Source organism: Mesocricetus auratus, unplaced genomic scaffold (assembly GCF_017639785.1).
Source record: "Mesocricetus auratus isolate SY011 unplaced genomic scaffold, BCM_Maur_2.0 Super-Scaffold_4256, whole genome shotgun sequence".
Lineage (NCBI taxonomy): Eukaryota > Metazoa > Chordata > Mammalia > Rodentia > Cricetidae > Mesocricetus > Mesocricetus auratus.
The window spans coordinates 19240291-19262457 of record NW_024429182.1 but is presented as its reverse complement, the minus strand read 5'-3'; the positions used below and the strand labels follow the sequence as shown (position 1 = coordinate 19262457).

Genomic DNA, 22167 nt, shown 5'->3' with positions numbered 1-22167 from the left:
CCTATGTTCTTGCACTAAACCGTAGTCTTGAAGAATCACATTTGTTTTATTTTTATCTTGTATGTGGAATACATAGCATGAAGCAGACATGACTTGGAGCTTTCACCATAGCCTGGATGAAGAGAGATGACATCTTTCTTTGGTGATGGAAGCTAAGGAAGACAGGGTCTAAGAATGAGGAATGATTGATACATGTGAGGCAGAGAGTGGGCACTGGCTGGCGGAACACGGAATGCTATGGAGATGTTCCAGTGAGGGAGCCTCCTTATGACCTGGCCAACCGGTAGGGATTCTGAAACCACACCACAGGGGTCAGAAAGTGATGTCTGTGGATAGGGTGACTGAAGAAAGGCTTTGGCTTGGCGGACATTGACGCATGTTACGCGGTGGGAGTGCTAGTGTTGATGAGGGCAGTTAGGACAGCCGTCTTCCTTCTCTCCTATGCAGCCGGAAACCTGTTCTGTTCTGCGGAAAACAGTTAATACATGAAGAAGCGGAATCACGAGTCTATCATCTGGTAACTTAAAGATGAGCATTGGGAGAATTTAAATCGGAAATCCCTGAAAGAGTGAAACAGCTGTTTATTCTGGTTAGCGGAAAGATAGGAGGCAAAGCGGGTTGGACTTCTTACCTCTTCTCATAAAGCCTTCTGCGTGTCTGGATTTTCTTTCTGTTTTGGTTTTTTGAGACAGGGTTTCTTTGTGTAGCCCTGGCTGTCCTGGAACTCACTCTGTAGACTAGGCTGGCCTCAAACTCAGAGATCTGCCTGCCACTGCTTCATGAGTGCTGGGATTAAAGATGTGTGCCACCACTGCCTGCTTGTACATCTGGATTGCTAAAGCTGTAGGCCTTCGTTACGTCAATGATTTAAAAATGACTATCCTGCAGAGCCTTGGTGGGGAGCTGTACCTTGGCAACTTTTGTGGGGATGGGATGGGTGAGGGTGGGGGGTGGGTTGGGAAAGCAAATGAGTCATGTCTCTCCTTGTCCAAATCCACCTGTCTTATTTTTTTTCATAGATCTGTCATGTGAGATTGTGTTTGAACAAAGGGTTCTTCAGTTGAAATTGGTTTGAACTACATGATCCCTGTTGGTTCTTGTAATTAATAAAGCCTTAAAAGCACCTTTTACCCTTCATGCCCATGCCTCTACTTCCTGAGATCATGCCCTTCATTTAGTCACCGCCTCTCCCAGCGGCTGTGGTTGTGGTGATTGTTGAGTTTGCCACCTGCGTGCTTGATGTGGACATAAGACCCTATAGTCAATCATTCACTACTGACTCTCCATCAGGAGCCTCCCGAGGTGGCTCGCACAGCCTCTAGCACAGTGGCTGTTGGAATGACAGGCAAATATTTTGGCCAGTAGTTTTATTCTGCTGTTACCCTAGTTTCTTTATTTCCCTGATGGCTACGAACTCTACTTGGGGACCTTTCCCTCCCACCCTACTTCCTGGAGGAGGAAGAGGTGTACAAAAGGAGGCAACCCCGCTCTGGTTTAGTCACCTCCTAGTGACTCCATCTGCCTCCTCTTGCACTATTTTTAGGGCAGTCCCCTCATTCATGTCTCTGGGAACTTTATAGTTGCCCTTGTGTCTGCCTGGCTACTGCTTCATTCAGTCTGCAGTTCTAGAGACTCTGAGTCCCCAGGTCCTATGCAAGCATCCTTAGCTTCGGCTGCTGTCTAGAAGTTGACACTAATCCTTGAAGGTGCTGTGCAAACTCCACATCCTTTTATGGGCTCCACCACTCAGGGCTAAGTCTTCATGTTACCATTTATCATAGATCTTGGTTATCTCAGTCCTTGCTTGGCATCAGGGTCTCTTATAGACCAGGCTGGCTTTGAGCTTGGTATGTACCAGAGGCTGACCTTGAACTGCTGTCCTCACCTCTGAAGTGCTGGGATTAAAGATGTGTGTCACCACTCTTGTCTCCCTAGTCTGTTTTCTTCTGCTATTGACACATCACAGACTGGGGAAGTTACAAAGAAAAGATGTTCATTTTGGAACACGGTTCTAGTCTGAGGTCAAATGTCTTTGGCAAAATGTGCTGGCAAGGTCTTGTGACAGCAGAGTGTCATGCAATAAGATACAGGGGATGGGGAGAGACCTGGTCCTATTGGCTTTTAGAGCAGATCCAGTTTTTAAAAATTAATTCATTTTCGTTTCATGTGTATTTGTGTTTTCCCTGCATGTATGTTTGTGTGAAAGTGTCTGTTGTGAGCTGCCATGTGGGTGCTGAGAATTGAAGCCAGGTCTTCTGGAAGAACAGTCGGTGTTCTTAGCCACTGAACTATCACTCCAGCCTGGCAGATCCACTCTTAAGACCACCCATTAATGCATTACTTCACTAAATGCATGGGCCTCAATAGCCTCTTAAAGGTCCCACTTGGTCTTCTTAATATAATTAGGATTAAAAGTCAACATGCCTTTTTTTGCCTGTGTATTTTATGTGTGTATGTATTTCATGTGTATGCAGGTATGTGTAGGTATGTATTGATATATTTATGCACATTGTGTGTGTCTACCTTATTCCCTAAGACAGGGTGTTTCACTGACTCTGGACTCGACATTTTTCCTCTAAGCTTGTGGTTAGTAAGCCCCTGTGGTGTCTCTGATCCTCTCCACCTTGATGGTGCAGTTACAGATGTATGCATCCATGCCTGGCTTTTAATGTGGGTGCTGGGGTTCTGAACGCAAGTCTTCGTGCTCACACAGCAAGTGCCTTACCCATTGAGCCATTCCTCCAGCCCCTCACCATGCATTTTAGAGGGAAAACCATATTAAAAACCATATCCTTGGTCACCACTGCTGAAATTCAGTGCTTGTGTAGGGATGGGAATGGCAGGTGGGTAGTAAATGCTGACTGGATGAACTAATGCTTGACTGTGCCTGTCTTTTCTGTGCTTTAGGAAGTTCCGCTGGTGTGGGAAGAAGTGTCTCTGACATCAGGCGGGGTATCCACATAAATCTTTCCCTGTTTTCTTCTCAAAGGATTGGTTTGGAAGTCAGGTAAGATCTAGAGAAAGCTTGGTGGCTCCTAGCTGGAAGGGAGAGTGATCACATGACTTTACAGTAAATAGAGAGCCAGGGGCTGCGTCCCATGCAATCTGGCTCCAGAGACTCTGGTTCCTACCACACACTTCCTCCCAGCCTCCAGTGCTTCTGCACAATGACACCACTTGAGACTTACCAGGCCACAGTTTCCCCTTGAGCACTCATGGAATGCCTTTCCTCTCAGGCCCAGTCTTCCCTCTTCTTCCTCCTGCCCCTCCCCAAGGTTTGCCAATGCTTTCCCTGGCTCCTCTGCAGTCTCCTATGTGGGACTTATTTTTCTTCTCATCTCTTTCCAGATCTTTCAGTTGGTTTCTCTTTCTGACCACGCTCCTCCTCTTGGAGACTTTCCAATGCAGCCACAGATTGGAAGATGATAACAGTGAATTAGTTAGTAGATTGTCTTTGATGTTATTTTGTGGGTGAACTCATTAATTTATGACAAAAACATCAAAGACCCAGGCTCCTGCTCGGGACTTGGCTGTCTCAAGGCATCTGGATAATAACGATTAGCTAGATTAAATCTCAAGGCCTCTATGCCTCTCCGAGTTACAGCCCAGACGACTGGGGTGTGGGAACATTCCATCCTATAGTGTCTTATCCCAGCCTGAGTCAGCATGATGTGATGCTCTCTTCTCACTATGTTTTCTGAGATGATGCCTCCAAGCCACAGGGGCCATCAAGGTGATTGTAACTACCCTGGAGGAAATGCAGAAAAGTGGACTGAGGGTGGTAAGGTCTCTCTCTTGAGATTTTATTTAAAGATTTATTTTTTATTATGTATACATAATATGTTCTACCTGCATATATTCCTGTAGGTCAGAAGAGGGCACCAGATATTCTTACAGATGGTTGTGAGCCATCATGTGGTTGCTGGGAATCGAACTCAGGACCTCTGGAAGAACGACTAGTGCTCTTAACCTCTGAGCCATCTCTCCAGGCCCGGTAAGGTCTCTTCTTGTCAATAAAATTAGACATTTAAAGCCATCCTCTGTGCTTGCATAGATGACCTCAAGGCCTTGGAGTTCTAGTCCTATATAGTGTCCTTTCCTGGAAAGACTCCCACTTGGTGCTTGTCAAGCTCTCTATACACTTGTAGTCCAATGGACTTTTGAGCTGTTAGGTCTCTAAGTTAGTTGAAGTGGATCTTGAAATAATATTCCTGCCTCTTCATAGAACAACATCTGACCAGCATGTGGCCATTGGCACAGTTCCTTCAGCACCAATGGTTTCCTGCAGTCATGCTCTCTGTGTCATCCCTGCATTCCACTCTCTGAATTTGATCCAGCCAGGTGTAGTGGCTCATCATGTCTTTAATCTCAGCACTCTGGGAAGCAGAGGCAGGACAATCTTTGTGAGTTTAACACCAGCTTGGTCTAGACAGAATGGGCTGGCCAGGATCTATGGTGAAACCTTGTCATTAAAAAAGACTTGTTTTTGAAATTGCCTGCTCCTCTCTGAACCCTCAGTGTTTGGTATTTTCCTTTCCACCTGACTTCCAGTCAGTGCCCATCAAGCTCCAGTGTCTGCATGGTCAAAAAGAACCTTCACGGCTTCTATCAGACAACCATAGTACTCCTAAGGTTGTTACTTCTTTTCCCACTCACTTGAATCAGGAGCACACCCTGTCCCACTGACAGCCCTTTGCAAGCATACCAATGACTTCTCTGCTGCCAAACCAATGGTCACCCCCCCATTGCTTAGTTTAGGTTTGATGGGAGCAACATTGGGCAGCACGAGTAAGGCTTCCTTCCCAGCCAGGGTGTCATTCTCTTGGGTCTTGTACTTGGCTGCCTCCTTTTAGTCTCTTTTCTATTCTACTCTAGAAGTGGTCAACTCAGGATTGGTTCTTGACAACTTCTCTGGTTATCTCATCCTTAAACAAATTTATCTAGTCTATTGGTTTTGGGAGGTGGGATGGGGTAGGAGAGTTGAGACAAGTTCTGTCTCATAGCTCTGGCCATCCTAGAATTCGCCATGTATATAAGGTTGGCCTCAAAATCACAGAGATCCGCCTGCCTCTGCCTCCTAAGTGCTGGGATTAAAGGCGTGTGCCACCAATCCCAGCTAGTCCTTTGGTTTTAATCCTCATTTGGGTCTGCACAGGTCTAGAAGTTTTATCTCTAACTCTTATCCTTCCCCCTAACTCCTAAATGTCTTCTCCACCCAGTCTACACTGTTTACATCAGACTTCAGACCTAAATCAGCCAAACACAATTCAAGCTGTATTCCCACACCTTCAGGGCTTATCCAGCCCCTAGGTTTCCACTCTGCCTCTTCAGTATATGGAAGTTCTCTTGTGGTGCCTCACTGTGCACACACTGTGACCACATTACCTTCCAGTTGTATCTAGAATATGACTTCTCACTACCTCTAGTGACATGCTCTACTCTAAACTCTCTCTACCTAACTCTGTATCTTGCCTGAGCTAATTCAACTGGTTTCAGAGCTTTCAACCTTGCCTCTCCTACAACCCCAGCATCAAAACAAAATATACAAAACCCCTACAATTGAATAATGTCATGTTTCTACCCTAGACCTTCTACGACTTGGCTAGGTCACTCTCTTGACCATGATCCAAAGTTCTTAGCAGGGTCTGTAAGGCCCTAAAAAAACCTGGTTATCTCTCACTTAAAAAATTCTCACCTTCCTTTCCCTTGCTCTCTGTTCAATGGGGACTAGTTTGGAGCTATTTTTTAGGTATCTTAGGCCCACACCTTTTCAGGGCTCTTGAACTCTGTCCTTTCTGCCTGGTTGCTCTTTTCTTAGGTATTTGTATGTCTATTTATCTCTTCTTTCAGACCTCTGCCCAAGTTTGACCTTATTAAGAAAGTTTCCCCTGAGTATTCCTGCAGAAATAACCTGTCTGTGTCCTTATCACAGCTCACTTGACATTCAAGCAATGATCACAAGTCTACACTGAACTTCTTTTCTAATGTGTTGCAAGTGAGAACAGTCTGTGTATCCAGAGTCTGTACAGCCAAGTACTGTAAGAACAGTCATTGCTGTATCCCAAGTCCACACAGTCTAATACCCAACAAAGATACAAGGAATGGGGTGAATTTGATGAATGGCTTTCTTTGAGCCACTGTGTGAACAGGGTGGTTTTCAGATGATTGTCAAATTAATCTGATTGGGGTCAACTGAGAAGATAGTAAGGACATGGACACTGGACACTACTGAATGGCTCACTTGTTAGCGGTGACAATCATGGGATTAGCAGACAGTCACAGTTTTCACCTTAATGCCAAAACACTTACTGAGCTATAAGGCAGACTGGAATGTCTGCCTTCAGCTGATTTTTGGCATGCCACTTATCCTTAGAGACCCAGTGTGCTCTTATGAAACATTGGTAGTTAGAGATGCTGGTCCTCTGCCAGCTTATTGTCTGCACAGTATAGTTAGGGGACAGGCCACACATGGCCTCTAGAGCTCGACTGCCTTTGTCTAAATCCTCCTTCTAGGAGACCTTGGGAATCTTGTCTGTTTCTTCCTTTGCAGAGTTGAAATAATAAAAAGATGACTATAATATGGAAATGGGGCTGGAGAAATGGCTCAGTAGGTAAAGTTCTGCTGTGCATGTGAAGAACTGAGTTCAAATCTCCAAGATCTATGTAAAAAAGCCAGATGTGGCATGTCTGGAACCCCAGGGCTCACATGGTGAGATGGGTCAGCTAGCCTGGCATTTGCAGTGGCAAACAAAAGACCCCATAGATGGTGAAGGTCGACATTCAAGGTTGTCCTCTGACCTCACAGGCTCTGTGGCATCCACATATTGATACTCACAACACAAATTCAACACACACACACACACACACACACAGAGACAGACAGACAGACACACACACACACAAATACACAGAGAAAGACTTTAAAAAATTAAAAAGAACATTTAACTCACAGGGGTTACAAGATATATATGCAGTGGGAACATATAATCTGGCACTCAGTAAGTGATCCATAAATGTTTGTATTAAAAATAGAAAGTTCTGGAGGAATTGCTATTAATATGTCTTTGGGGCAACAAACTACTCTAAAATAGTAAGGTTACTATGGAATTTAAAAAGATATGATAATGTGATTGGATTGGAGAATGTTATTTTGGTTTTTGAGACTAGGTCTCTTGTATCCCTGCCTGCCTTAGCCTCCTGAGTGCTGAGACTAAAGGCATGCACCACACCACTACACCTGGTTTAGGAAAGTGTTCTTAGTCTGAGGGGATGGATACTGTAGTATTTACGGATAAAACTGTAGAACCCATCCATTTCTAATAATCTAGTCTGATTATAGATATCCTTGCTTCTATTTCTATCAGTGAAGCAAACAAATCAAATGTTGTAAAAATACTATTATGGGAGCAGTTAGACAGTACAGTTTGTGACACCCCCTCCCCACCCGTGTGCTTGGAAATTTTAAAATAAAAAAAAGGACCCTAGCTATAGGCCAGTGAAGGTCACCATGCATATTCTGCAGAGAAAGGACCATAAACTCAGAAGGTGAGACAACCACTCGAGGCTGGAGGCCAGGAGAAGCCTGAGCTGGAATCGGGTCTTCCCCGTGTGGCTGCAGCTGCTGACCTGTGGCAGCCATGATGTAGAGAGTGGCATCCAGCTCCCCTCAGAGACAAGACCTTGGGGGTACTATGGGTGTGTTCAAGGGTATCTGTGTTGGGGCTTTCTTTCTGCTTATTAGGTAGATAAGCCATTTGATTGGAAGGTCTAATGCCAGATTGCCACTTTGGACAGTGGGCATACCGGTTTGGCACTCTGCTTGTTGTTTTTGACTAGCGGTGGTAATGGGATAATGTGGGAGTGTGTTTAAACCCTGGGATGGCAGAGGGGAGGGAGAAGAGTAAGGTGTAGGGTCAGTAGGAGCATAAAGAAAAGCTGACTTCCATCTAGAGGTCCTTGAAAGAAGGGACTCAGGGACAAAGCTGCGGATGAAATGTGTGCACGTATTAAACAAAACAAAACTCTCTGTGATCTACAGCATTTCACTCTAGCTAATGGGGTTCTAGGCAGAAAAGAGGGGGAAATGTCCACGTAAGGCCGGGTGGTGCTCGGAGATTGCATAGAGACGAATCAGGCTAGAAAGAAGAGAAAGGGGAAAAAAACAGAGAGGAGGCAGCCAGGGGCAAGGTGGGGGAGGGGTTAGAGTCTGATGTTGGGGGTGTTAGGAAAGGTAGAGGCCGGTCGGGACGTCCGTTCTTGAAGAGTGGAGTGCCTTGCGGCAGAGTCCAACCTCTCTCCTCTGCCTCTGGAAGTCCCGAGAGACGGTGATAGCTTGCGCGGAGCTCTAGGCTCTTCTGCCAGGGGTGGGCAGGCAGGAGAGGCGGGGCGCTGGGCGGGGTCGGGACGGGGCGGGGCGGGAGCGGAGCCGGTGGCCGCGGGCGGGGCTCCTCTCAGGCGGGTGCCGGAGTGTGGGGGCCGCGGCTTCCCCCCTCCTCGCCCGCCGAGGCACTGGCCCCTCCTTCCCCCGCCGCCCCCGTACCCGCCACTGCTGCCGCTGTCAACGATAAACCGGGCCATTGCTCGCAGGAGCCCTGGAAGCAGGCGATCGGGCGGTGAGGAGCCTCGGGCGCGGCCTCGCCTCCCCGGCCAGGCTCCCGCAGCAGCACCGTGGACAGCACAGACACCCTCTGCGGGACCCTGCTGCCCGCAAGAGCACGCCTCGGGCTTCGGCGATCTCATCAGCACCGCGGACAGCACCCAGGTCCTTGTTGGCCTCGGCCAGCCCACCCGCTCTCCGAGTCAGCACCGCGGACAGCCCCTCTGGACTAGCCCTGAGGCAGCCGAGGAGTGGTCAGCATCCTCAGAAGATGGCCACTGAGGTAGGGGCCAGCACCCTAGCCCGCAGGCAATGCCGCAGGGAATGGTTCCCCACTAGGGGCAGACTAGGCGCATGGAAAAGGCAGGGGCGGGTGGGGTTAGGGGGTGTTTCCCTGGGCTCCTGGGGGGCAGGTATGGAGTGTCAGCGTGGAAGAGCAGGGCTTTCTTTGGGTAGTGGTTCCCTCACCTCTGGCATGTCAACCTTGCCCATGCCGCCTGAGCCCTGGAGAGTCCACTGGTTACCAATAGCCTAGGTTGGGATTTCCCCTTCTCCTGAACACAGGGTTCTAATTCCCTGGAGGGTTGGAGATCTCTGCACGCCTGTGAAAGGGAGGGATGGTGGCCTACTGCTGTTGTTGCTATGTGGTGCAGTACCCTGCTTCTAACCCAAAGTGCTTGACTAAGGAAGACAGACCTTCCTCTACATCCTCATTTCCCTAGGAGGAGGGCGTGGACAAAGACATCCTCAGGCTCAGAACCCAAGGGTTGGCGTTAGGAACTTCCTGCACCCGCCCCCACTTTTGAGACTCACCATTCCTTGATTTCTTTCTCTGCTTGAGTTACTGGTCCCAGAGTGCCCACATCTGCCTGTGTATGAGGAGAGGCTGTCTTCTTCACGGTGTGCCTACGGGCCAAGGGACCTGTTTGCTAAGGGCAAAATCCTGTCATAATGCCTGAGAAGTCAGGGTTTCTGTCTTTACCCCTAGAATTTGCCCCTCCCCGTCATTTTGTGCTCTTTTTAAATGATAAAGCTGACATATGGAAAGAAGGGCTGGCTTGGTGCTCACACAGCATGTTAGCAGCAGAGCTGAAAGTTTCTTTCTTTGAATTTTTGGAGTGCAGCACAGCACGCTGGGTCTCCCCAGTTCTGCTGCTGTCTTCTTTGGTGGTGTCTCCCCATTTCCAGCCTAGCGGGAACACTGCCAAGGAGGAAAGCAAAGGCCTGGGAATGATTCTGTGCAATGCCTCTGGGCTTCCTGGTGAGAGGTGTGACATCAGGGCCAAGTGCTATTTCCATGAACCCACTGAATCTCCTGATGTTGCTTGGCATTGTTTGCTTTCTGATGTTAGCTAGGAGGAACTCATACCCTCCCAGAACCCCTCTACAGCAATGCAGAATGCTTCAGAAGTACCACAGAGATGGAGAAGAATGTGAGGAGCCAAAGGGGCTGGTCACCTCCCAGATAGGCCTGCCAGAGTGCAGCAGCAGTGCTGGTGAAATCTGATGGACCCCAACAGGCCCGGCTGTCTTAGTGTGTCTTCCCTACAGGTCTGCTGTGACCCACACATTCTGCCCACAGGCTCACACCTCCTGGCTCAGACCAGGTTTCCAGGAAGCTGTTGGTAAGCTTGATGACTCTCCTCTGGGAGAGGCTCTGCTCATAATGCTTCTGTGGATACAGCACTGTGGCACACAGAATGCCTTTGAGCAATTGAGCAGCTCTGTGAAGTGGGAAAGGATGGTGTTATTATCTGCAATTAACAGATGAAGCGACCAAGGCTTGGAAGCTTGCTTCAGGCCTGGCAAAGGAGTCAAAGAAGGCTTCATCATCCCATTTTACAGATGACACAACTGCAGTGTCAAGACAATAATTCACCCTGCCTCCACGACCACTGTCTTTGTTGCTTTGCAGCCGGGACAGTGTATCCAGTTAGCCAGTGTGATGTGTCCTAGAGCAGAGTTCTAGTGGCCTTGGGAGGGGCTTTGAGTTAGGAGAGGTATGCCAGGAAGAGCTAGAGCAATGGTTCTCAACACGTGGGTCCATTGGAAATATCAGACATTTGCATTATGATTCATAACAGAAGCAAAACTGCAGTTATGAAGTGGCAACAAAAATAATTGTGTGGTTGGGAGTCACCATAGCATGAGGCGCAGCATTGGGAGGGTTGAGAATCACTGAACCAGAGGCACTCAGGTTCCCTGACTGACCTGGCTGGTCACCTTGAGGGCAGAGGGACAGAAGAATGTCTGGGATGGAAGGAAAACATTTTCAGCCTCACAGCTTGGCCTTGTCTGGATGCTGCCAACAGTGCCCAGGGAAGGGACTCAGGCTCAGCAGGGCACAGGATGTATGGTGCCTGGGCCAGGATGAGTCATCCCCCTAGGGTGTTTTTTTTTTTTTACTATTAGGATTGGCTTGCAATTACCAGGAAAAACCTGTTGGGGGAAGGAAAACCCCACTCCAAGTTCCCATGGTTGTTTCCTTAGCATTCTGAAGAGGGAGCTGAGCTCCAGAGGAAGAGGTGACAGGAAGAGAGAGGAGAGGGAAAAAAGAGAGAGGAGGGGGAGGGGCTTCATATGGAAAAAATTCCTTTTAGAAGTTAGTGTTAGGGGAAGGGTGTGTGTGAGGAACACAGAGGAGGGAGGAAGGTTCCTGAGTGAGGCCATGGCCTCATTTGGAGATCTTTACTGAGGCCGTATCCTGAGCAGTAGACCTTTGCAAATGTGTGTCACTAGGAGCAGGGTCTGCCTGGGAAACCGTCCAAATGACGAAGAACAAACTGGGGAGTGACTTTTGTTAGAGGGGCTTCTTGAAGCGGGCTTTGGCACATCAGAGATGTTACCCAGGCAGGGTATTTGGAAGTCTAGTCTCCCGAGTCACTGGCTTGAGCTTGAGTTTAGCAGGCTGCGGAGAAGGGTGGCCCGGTGCCCAGTTTTCCGCCCTCAGGTCCTACCTGGCTGCCAGTGACTAATGATCTGCACTTCTGTACTACAGCCCAGTACAGGGTTGGATCATCATACGGATCCCATGATTCGTGAGCCGAGCCTCACTGTTCCTTAAGGAATGAGATGGCCTTCAGTGTGGATGGATCTGTGGACCAGCTGGGACCTCCTGTTTGTCTTAGGCATACCAGGCCCAGGAGCTCATTGCATTCCAGTGATTGCTCCGCACAAGGCCAGCCTGAAGAGCTGGCAGGTGTACAGAGACACACTGTCATCTGCTGTGCCCCATCTCTAGGCATCCTTCCATTCCTTCTCACACTGTGGCTTGGGAAATGGTGTCCACAGATCTCACCATCGATTTTCCTCCTCATGAAGGAATCTTAGCTGCCAGCAGACTGGGGGGTGGGGGATGGCGATGGGAGAGAGGGGCAGGGCTGAGGACAGTGAGAGACAGGGAGTAGCTCAGTTCTCAGAGTCTCTAAGATTCTCCTGGAGAGTTTCTAAGGGGGAGCTGCTGAGGGAGACACAGACTCTGCAGCCTTGGGGAGTAATGGGTGGCTGTAAGAACTTCCTGTTTCCTGAAGCCCAAGAAGCTGGTCAGTACATGCTTGGGACCTGGCTCTAGCTTCTGTCTTTACTCTCAAACTGGAGTTATAGAGTTAAGTCTGTATTCATAGGGGATCCTTATTTAACCTGCTCAGTGCTCACACATTAAAAAAATCAGTGGGAACATTTAGAAATCAGGATACCTGACACTAAGAATAATCTGGACTTGTGGCTTCTCTTGAAAAAAATCACAAGTGTCAGGTCCCTGGGTATGCATTCTTCAATGGCAATGGCCAGCTGGCTCTCTGACACAGTCACTAGCTCTCTTATATTACCCAGCCCACTGACCGCTTGTCTCTGTAAATGCTTGTGTTCACCATTGCTGATAAGGCTTCTTTGAAGTCGGGGATGGGAGGGGTTATGATTATGGGGTTCCAGTTTAGTGTCTTTGAGTAAATGAGTGCCAGAGAAGGGCAGACTTTTCAAGGGTCATGTGGCCCAAGATTAGGTCTCTCCTGCCACTTGTTCAACAGGCTTTTTGCCTGAACCCTTGGTACTTCATGATGGAACCACCATAGATGGAGAGAACCAGAAGACCCTTTCTTGTCTAAAATCCTACTCTTCACCAACTCTGTCAGAGCGTGTGATATGTGTGCCATGTAGCATGCCAAGGTGATTACATGTAAAATGTGTCTCATCTGCTCCACCAGGAGCAGAATCAGACTCCTAGTCACCTGGAGCCAGTGCAGACTCTTAGGTTTAGGATACTGCTGTGGCTAGGGAGGGTGTTGACCCCTCCCACTCCAGGGACTTGAGAGTGAATGAATCAGTCAAGAGGAAATAGGTCTGTATTATGTGAGACAGCACCTAACATCTTAACAATTGATTACTTACTTCTCAGTAAGGTCTTGAATGGGGGGGGGTTCCCAATCAGCAGGCATTCAGGGACCCAGGCCCTTTCCCGTTGCACTGCCTTCAATACCTGACCCCCCTGGTTTTGGGAGCAGGGAGGAGTTTCAGGTCTGTATGAATCAAATAGGGTATTCATAAATTCCACTCACTTTGCTCAGCATGTGGCCACTCCAGCTTGCAAGGGAGGAAGCCTTGGAATGAATTAAGTTGTGTAACTAGGAGGAAGAAGAAATAGCTGGTCATTGGACAACCAGTCACTAAGAGACACACTGTCATGGCTCATGGTATCACCTACATCTGTATACACAGGTGTGCGTGCAGGCTCACACAAAGATGTTGCCCTTGGCAGGAAGCCATGTCCAGGTCAGAACGGCTGCAGCATTGCTCCTGCCTTCTGTCCTTCCCATCCTCACACCACCTTTTGTGGTTTATCACTCTTTTATCTTTGCCTTGAAGTATGACAAAATGATCTTCCAGCCAGTCCCGCAGGCTTACACACTCCCACAGAATTGTCAGAATGATCATTCCAGGGCTGAAGGAATCCATGGCTGGCTCTTGTGTGCTGGCGTTGGAAGGGCAGAGAAGGCCACAGTCTTTTTCATTTCTCATGAAAATGAGTTATAGTGAAACCACAACCAGATGGAGAGAGACCCTGATGAGAGACTTAGTTATAGTACCAAAGCATGTTGATTTTTTCAAAATTATCGTAAGATTCTAGTAGACATTAAAAGAAGACTCCCACCAGACAGGGTTCTCTCTGTTTAACAGCTCTGGATGTTCTGGACTCGCTCTGTAGACCAGGCTGACCTCATACTCACAGAGGTCCTCCTGCCTTTGTTTCATGTGTGTTGGGATTAATGGTGTTCACCACCACACCCTGCTAAAAGGAGACTTTTTCAACAAAGATCCTGGCTAGTGGGATCAAGAAATATTAACACTGGAGGCATACTTACATGCTATTTAATTCATTCCCAAAACTTTGAGATCCAAACTTCTGCTTGAAGCGAAGTTTACCTGAATTCAGGAAAGCCTTATGTAATGTTCTCTGATTGCTACATTTCTGAGACCTCGATACACCAATCATCCTTCTGTCTTGTCAACCCATCTCTCTCCCTCAGCTGTTAGGCCTCTCTACCTGCACTCTTTCCTGCTGGCCCAGACCCATCCTATTTGTGATCTTACCATTGACTGCAGTACAAGTTCATTTCCCACTGACTCTATCTATTCTGCAAACCAGCTTTGGGCTTGTCAAACGCTGCCTCAAGCCACCGGAGCAGATCATGTTCTGCTGTCTTCATTACTCTCTTTTCCAGGGTCACCCTTCCTCCCCTGTCTTCTTCTGGTCATCCCCTGCCACTGCCAACCAATCCCTAACCTTCCTACAGGGCTCAATACAGTCTCCAGGAAGCCTTCGTGGATAAGCACTTCTGGGTTAACAGTCTCCAGGAAGCCTTCGTGGATAAGCACTTCTGGGTTAACATGACTTTGTTTCAGCCATTCAGTCTAATTCGTTACACATTTACTTGTCTTCCTCCCTGGAGCCCAGAGAGTGACTTGTGCTCAGCATCTGGAGAGCGTGGCACTGGTAGGGACTCAATAAATGAGAGTGGAGTGACTGAACGGATTCAGCTTAATTACACAGGATGAACTGGTTGTTTCTTCACTCTGCCTCCAGGGCCTGGTCTCCAACGCTGGGCGTATTTCACCAATGAGGGGTTTGTCTCTAGCGTGAGTGACTGAGGCTGGAGAGGTGGAAGAGAGAGACCTTGTTCTTTGATGGAATGGAGCCCACTCCTCACAAGTGTTACGTCGATGTTGTTTTCAGATTGGATGGAGAGACAAGGAAACCTATTACTTCAGTTTCTGGGCTCAGTCACTCTCTCATGTTTTCTCTTGGGAAATAGCCATTCCTGGGCCTTTTCTGGGGGTAAGAAAACCATTGGGGGTGCTCCCTGGCCTTTCGGAACTTGGTCTGGTTGTCAGTATCCCTTGGAGTTCAGGGAAATATCAAGGTTTCCTCTTTCCACATGCCACACTCCCCAGTCTGGTTGCGAACTCCACTTGTGGGGACTGAGGTTTCCATATTGACCAGTGCTGCATTCTCCAAGGACAGGGCTGGCGGCCATTGCACCTTGCTTTTCTCCTTAGAACTCGTTTCTGCTGTGATTGATGGCTCTGAGTGCCTCACTTTGGCCCAGCTTTGCTCCTGCTTTAGGCTTTTGCAGAGTCGTTGTGGTGGCCTCAGGCAGCTTCTCATGTAACCTGCACAGGGCCTGTTTCTCCAGGCTCTTCCTGGAGCCTAGCTGTGACCAGTCCATCCCTGTGTGCCAGGACTCAGCAATGCTGGAGAGCCCTCCTGTTAGTACAGCGAGACAATGGTCCCGTTAAGTGTGCCTCCCGCCCATCTCCTCAGGTCCACAATCTTCAGGAGCTCCGGCGAAGTGCATCACTGGCTACTAAGGTCTTTATCCAGAGGGACTACAGCGATGGCACCATCTGTCAGTTCCAGACCAAATTCCCTCCGGAGCTGGATAGCCGGGTAAGGGCACCTTTTGGGTGAGGACAGCTTTTTCTAAACATGAGCCCTACTTCCATGATGGCACGGGGGTGAGGGTGGGGTCTCTTTAGGAGGTATTTTTCTCCAATATTATGTGACACATAATACCACAAAATGTATGACTTAGCTGCCTCAAATGGGAAGAATGATAAATCCATTGCATTGTCTTGCATTTACACACAGAAAATTCTCTGAGAAACAAAACAAAATGCAAAACCTCAGACTTGTTTCAATCCATCAACTCAAATTACCCTTGTATGAGACTTCTCTAGAAAACTTGTTAAACAAACGTAAATTCTAGAATCCTCGTGGGTGAGATTGGGTATCACCAGACTTTGCTGACTCAGTTGCTGGCCTGTGGCTTAGGAATCTCCTCTTGTTGGCAGCTGTACTTAACTTTGGCTTGCACACTAGAATTTTCTGGGGAGCTGAAAAAAATCTTGGTGCACCCCAAAGCACTTCAGTCAGAATCTTTGGGAATAGGGCCTAGACACTGGCATTGTTTTGCATCTTAATTTGCAAATTAATTTTTAAGGTAACTAAAAATTATTTTAATTATAATTATTCAGACTTCAATTTTTAAATGAGGAATTCTCAGGAGAGTAGGAATTGAGTGGTCCCTAGATCTTGCTTGGGCAGTAGCCTGTTGTCCAGCACAGTGCCTGTTTGCACTCTTGGCTGGAGTGGGGCCACTTGTGAGCTTTGGGAAGTGGCGGACCAGACAAGGCATCTTCTTGGGTAGGGAAATGGGACAGTAGTATTTGCTGCTCTGACCTCTCCCTCCCCTTCCCAGACTATCTGAGTCCTCACTCTTGGGCATGAGATTTGGGTGCAGCATGTCTTTAAAAATTGCCCAAGTGATATTTAGTGTGTAGCCAGCACTGAGCATGACCACTAACCTTTTACCTCAAAATTGTGCCCTGTGACTGACAGGGTCAGCATCACCTGGATCTTAGACACAATGCAAGGTTACCCTAGAGCTCCCAAACACGAACGTGTCTTAGCCAGAGCCTTAGGTTGTGCACACACGCACACATTGCCAGCTTCAGAAACAGAAGAGTCCTTCAGGGCTAGAAGCAGGAAGTGACTCTCCGAAGTTATTAGAAAGTTCTGGAAGAACCAGGTGCCTGCCTTTTCTGCATCCCCCACCCCAATGTAGATACAATGCATCCTCAGTAGGTATGGGGGGAGTAGATACTGTGTGACTGGGCAGGGAAGCTAGCAACCTAGAGGAAGAGCTGGGGGACTGCTTTCCTTGTTTTTACCTGCCTTAAAAAAAGACGGGAGGGAGTCCCAGTTTCATCTGCTGGCAGCATCTAAGGCAGTCAGCCAAGGGTTGTGATCTGCCCGTTTCTGAGGGTGTACAGTTCCTATCAGGGGCTGCTTTAGAGCTGATTTGGGATTGGAGGAGGGCAGAGGCCCAGTGCTGGCTTCTGTTGTAGACCAGGCTAATTTGAGGTGGTCTGAAAGGTGAGGCACAGCTGGTCTTTGCTGACTGAATCCCCAATGGCTCTTGGAAAACAGAGAGCATCCTGTTCTCAAGTTAGCCAGCCTGTCCTTTACAGGAAGCTAGCAGTGGTAAGGACAGGGAGGCTGGAGATGGGGCCGCGTGTTTCTTGTGGTCTCAGGAACACAGAGCAATCCTCACCTGTCAGAGAGTAGGGGTGACAAGAACGCTTTTGAGGTTATAGGAGAGTTTGTGAAAAGGCTGGTGCATAGAGTTCTAGTGTTTCCTATTGTTATGGATACAGGCCAAACCACTAGCTACACACAAGCAAGCAAGCAGGCAGGCGTGCAGCGAGTGTGGCGGCTAGTGGCTAGTGGCTTCTTAGCTGGGAGGAAAAGCGCTCCAGAGTTCCCACTGTCAGTCACAAGCAGCTGAAACCCCTTCTAAACGTGGAGAATCTGCTTGTGGGAATTTGCCGTTGAGCTCTGGCACAGCCACCACAGTGACGTCACCAGAGTACTTCTGTGAACTTCAGCATAAAACATCTAGGACAGTGGTTCTCAGCCTGTCGGTGGAGACCCCTTTGCAGGGGGTCAACCAACCCTTTCACAGGGGTCACAAATCAGAGATCCTGCATATCAGATATTTACATTATGATTCATAACAGTAGCAAAATGACAGTTATGAAGTAGCAATGAGAACCTTATAGTTGGGGTCACCACAACGCGAAGGCCATATTAAAGGGTCACAGCATCAAGAAGGTTGAGAACCATTGCTCTGGGACATCGTGAGTCTCCTCTTCCCAAGGGAGCCCAACAGCCATGATTGTTCCCATCCTACAGACGAGGAAACCAAAACACCATGGGCAAGCCACTTGTAGGGCCACACGTCTAGTTAGCGGACAAGTCTGGACTGGACTCCAGGTCTTCCGCTCCCGGGACTCTGTCTGCTCTCCCTGCAGTTTCTTGGTCATGCCTGTGTGTCTGTATTTCACTCATGTGACCCCAGCGCTGTTATCCCGGCCCCACCGGACTGTCCCCACGTTGGGGAGGCTAACAGTCTACCTCCCTCCAGATCGAGCGGCAGCTCTTTGAAGAGACGGTGAAGACCCTCAATGGCTTTTATGCAGAGGCTGAGAAGATTGGGGGCAGCTCCTACCTGGAGGGCTGCCTGGCCTGTGCCACAGCTTACTTCATCTTCCTCTGCACGGAGACCCACTATGAGAAGGTGATGCTGCCTCATCTTCCCGCCCCCAGCTTCCCCGCCACAGACCCGCCCTTATGGACCCCTGTTTCTGCAGGTTCTCAAGAAGATTTCCCGTTACATCCAAGAGCAGAACGAGAAGGTCTTTGCTCCTCGAGGGCTCCTGCTCACGGATCCAGTGGAACGTGGGATGAGGGTTGTATCCTTCCAAGCTCTTCCGTGTGAGGGCACAGAGCAGTCTACCCCGTGGGCCCCTTGAGGATGTTACTAGGAAATAGGAACCTCCCGAGGGGCATTCCAGGATCCCACATAATACTTACTGGTCATAGGTGCCCCTCAACCTTCAGCTCCTGGGGCCACTTGTGAGTTTCAGGCTTTGTTTTTACTGACTTCATGCCACCAAGGCTTAACATAAGCCAGCCAGCATGCAAAGGCTTTGTAAAATAAATCTCATGTGATTTTTCAACACATCCCCAAGAGGTGGGTCCTGTGTACACCAGGACACTGAAGGCAACCTGGCTGTCACTTACCTTCAAGCAGCAGATTGTCAGTCAGGGTTTGAGTTCAGGCTCTTTTAACCTGTAATGATGTCTGGTCTCAAAGAACCTGCAAGCCTTCCACAATCTCATTTAATACTCCGTGTTGAGCCCCAGCACCCACTGAACACAGATGAGAAAAATGGGATTCAGGATGGGGTTGCTCCTCTGGGGTGGCCATCTTAGTGACAGGCTGGGCAGGGGGTGGAGACGGTTCTGAGACCTCACTTGAAACAGTTGTTCAGGTGAACAGCTCCCCATTCAGTAGCAACAGAAACAGAATAAGTAAAATAACACATTGTGCAATAAAGCTGAGAGCTAGAAACACAAGTTTCACCACGCTTCTTTTTCACTGGGCTTAGCGCTCAGGTACTCCATTTAATTTGCACAGGAGTGCCCCCAGTTTGCATCTGTGATGTTATTATGGGGGGGGAGGAACTGGCTTAACTTGAGTGGGCCAGTAGGGATCAGCAAACGGAAGTGTTTATATTATAACACCATTTCCCGGCGCTCCTGTGACTTGAGATCCCATCATGCATCTCGAGGAAGGCCAAACGTGGGATCCCATTGTGCAGCCAACCCTGTGTCCTCTCAGAAAAGGTTAGCTGAGGCTTGGAGGGGGGTTGGGGCTTCAGGCCTTCTGGTCTCTGCTGTTGGGCATGGCGGGCTTCAGTCACGGGCCTCATTCTGGAACTGCACCCCCTTTCCCAATTAACAGCTGGGTGCTCGCGACTCCTTAACCATCATCTCAGATCGAGATCGCCATCTATGAGGACCGGTGCAGCAGCGGCAGTTCCAGTAGCGGCAGCAGCAGTGGCAGCGGCAGCAGCAGTGCGGGCGGGGGTGGGGCGGGGGCCCGGTGACTGGCCGAGAGTCCCTGTAGGGAAGTGTATGGCCGCAGCGAGGGGCTGGCAGATCTGCGGAGGCTGCATTACCAGAGCACCCGCTTCTGAGTCTCTCTCTGGGCCCTCCCTCCCGTGTGGCGCGGGAGGGAGGGTGACTACCCGGTGTTCTGCTTCCCCAGTCCTTTGCCCAATGGCAGGATCTTCCTCTCTCTGTCCCTGGACCTTTCTTTCTCCCATGGGGCTGGTCCGAGTCATCAGAGCCAGGCTTTCCTAGGGAAGTCTGAGGGTTGGGGAAAACCCAGCTTGGATGAACCCTGTCTTCCTTGCCTTCTACCCCCTACCCTGCATGATCCTGAGCCCTTAAAATCCATGTCTACCTGAACTCTGCTTCCCGGGGCTCTTCCTAAGGCCCAAGGCCACCGTGGGGCTTATACTTGTCAATGATCCCACCTCCTCCTCGGAGACCTGGGGATGGGTGCCCTGGGAGCTCTCTAGCTGCTCCTAAGGCTGAATTTCCCTGTCCTTCACTCAGAGGGGAAACATCCTCTCGGCCTTGCCAAGAAGAACCCAACTCGGAGACTTTGCACCCCACCAGGAGCTGGATATGGGTGCTCAGCCTGGGACTCTGGGGCGGGGCGGGGTGTTCCCCGGGGCTGTGGATGAACGCAGCTGGACAGAGCTTGAACTCCTGAACCGGGGCCAGTTCCTGCATTGTGGGCACAAATGTATGTATGTGAGTGTACGGGTGGGGAAGCATGTGCACACGTGAGTATACAAGTGCATGAATGTGAGTGTGTGTATGCGACTGCACAAGCGAGTGTGAGCGGGTGTGTGCACAGGTGTGCGCGAACCTGTTTATCTGAGTGGATGAGTGAGAATGTGTATGTGTTCACACACGTGTGCACGCTATGTATGCTTGTGCATAAGTGCACTTGTGTGAACGAGATTGTCTATATGTGAGCACGTGTGTGTGGAAAGGGAGATTACTTTGCGTGTTCTCTTTGGCTGCTGGGCTAATGACTACCATGTCCTGCCCTGTTCTATCACACGCAAGATGGTCTGCAGCACCTCCCCTCGAGTCCCTCCTGGCCCTCTGTAAGTCAGTGTCCTAAAGCCGGGCTTCGGCTTGGCTCTTCCTCCTGGTCTTTCCCCCACCTCTGGATCTGTCACTCACATTCTAATGGAGGAAAAGCTGGGGCCCTTGGAGAACAGAACCAGTGTCTGGGTGGTCTTTGGTGCCCCTCTCCCAGCCCCCATGACATGGTGGGGCCGCAGATGCTGCATATTCAGCCTGCCCAGGTCAAGGCCCTGAAGCCCTGCAGGTGAGGATCCCAGGACATTCAAGACACATGTGCCATGCAGGGGAAGAAGGACTGGCCAGCCAATGGTGCTGTGGCTTTCGGGGGAGCGTCCTGGGGCCTGAGTATAGACAGAAAGCAGGCTGCCTCCCTTAGTGGGCAGGAGGTGCTGGAAGCAGGCAGGAAACAGCAGCTACTATAGGTAGCTTTCTGGGCCTGAAAGGGCCTGGTTCTCTACTGGCCAAAGCAGCAGCATGTGACATCAGGAGACTATGCAGAGAGATGGAGAGGACTGGCCAAGCTCCTGAAGCCCCGGGGACCCCGAGCCTGATAAGCCCTGGTGCAATGAACCCCTTCTTCCCAAGCGGCAGCCCCTGACTCCTAGCAGAAGCCCGTGTCCTCTAACCTGCTGTGCGGCCAGGCACTGTGTCCGACCTAGCACATCCTGTTGGGAGGGTCGGGAAGAGGCAAAATGGAGACCTTTTGTTTTATTCTTTTTCCAATAAAAGGACTTGCCAGCTTGAGGCTCCGTGCTGTTTCCACTAGTCCATGGTGGTGGGCTTAGTTCTGCATCCCGGGTTCACGCGGAGACGCTGGGCTGAGCGCATTGTGAGAAGAAACAGACAACATGGGTGGATGAACTCTGTCTCCCTGGAGCTTGTGGGTCTGGGCAGAGGCAGACACCCCACATTACCACTCCTTAATCTGGGTGGATTTGCAACGCTGGGTAGACACAATAGGTTCAAGTAAAAGCTAAGCCAAAAGTGGGCTAGGTAGGGCCTGTTTCTTGAGCTCCTCTAGGTCAGGCACTGTCTGGGTTGAATCACACCAGCCATCTTCATCCCTGAAGACCAGAATGGGTGGGCAGGATGGCCTGATGCCTAGGTCTGAGCTCTGGAACCCAAGTAAAGGTAGAAGGAGAGAACCAACTCTACAGAATTGTCCTCTGATCTCTACACATGTACACCATGGACCGCGTGTAACCCTCACCCCACATATATATATACATGTATATGTATATATGCATACATTCATTTTTGAAAAGATGAGAAAGCAGATATTAGAAACTAGCATAGCTATGCCTTGGAAATCACAAATCCAAGCATTAACCACCTATGATATACCAGACACTTTTCTAAAACCATATTCTAGAGACAAGGATTTTAAAGATTAGCCGAATCTTCTCAAAGGCCTCGAGGTTGAGTAACGTGCCCCTGGTTATAGAGCTGGTGGGTGAGTTAAAGCAGGGATTTCCTCCCCGATAGGAGTTGCCTGAGGCTG

At 49.3% G+C, this 22167-nt stretch overlaps 1 protein-coding gene across 2 annotated transcripts; it reads left to right on the top strand.

Annotated features, from left to right (window-relative positions):
- The first annotated feature begins 304 nt into the window (after positions 1-304).
- On the top strand, positions 305-21410 carry Golga7b (golgin A7 family member B). 2 transcript variants are annotated; one of them, XM_040744323.1, is made up of 7 exons: positions 305-517; positions 2908-3007; positions 8587-8879; positions 15414-15539; positions 18079-18231; positions 18305-18406; positions 19496-21410. In XM_040744323.1, the coding sequence occupies exons 3-7, from the start codon at positions 8868-8870 to the stop codon at positions 19604-19606; spliced, it is 504 nt and encodes a 167-aa protein (XP_040600257.1). In that variant the 5' UTR covers positions 305-517; positions 2908-3007; positions 8587-8867; the 3' UTR covers positions 19607-21410. The 2 variants fall into 2 exon arrangements, with proteins under 2 accessions (XP_040600257.1, XP_005063636.1); XM_005063579.4 differs by lacking the exons at positions 305-517; positions 2908-3007 and having other exon boundaries at positions 8430-8879.
- The last annotated feature ends 757 nt before the right edge of the window (positions 21411-22167 follow it).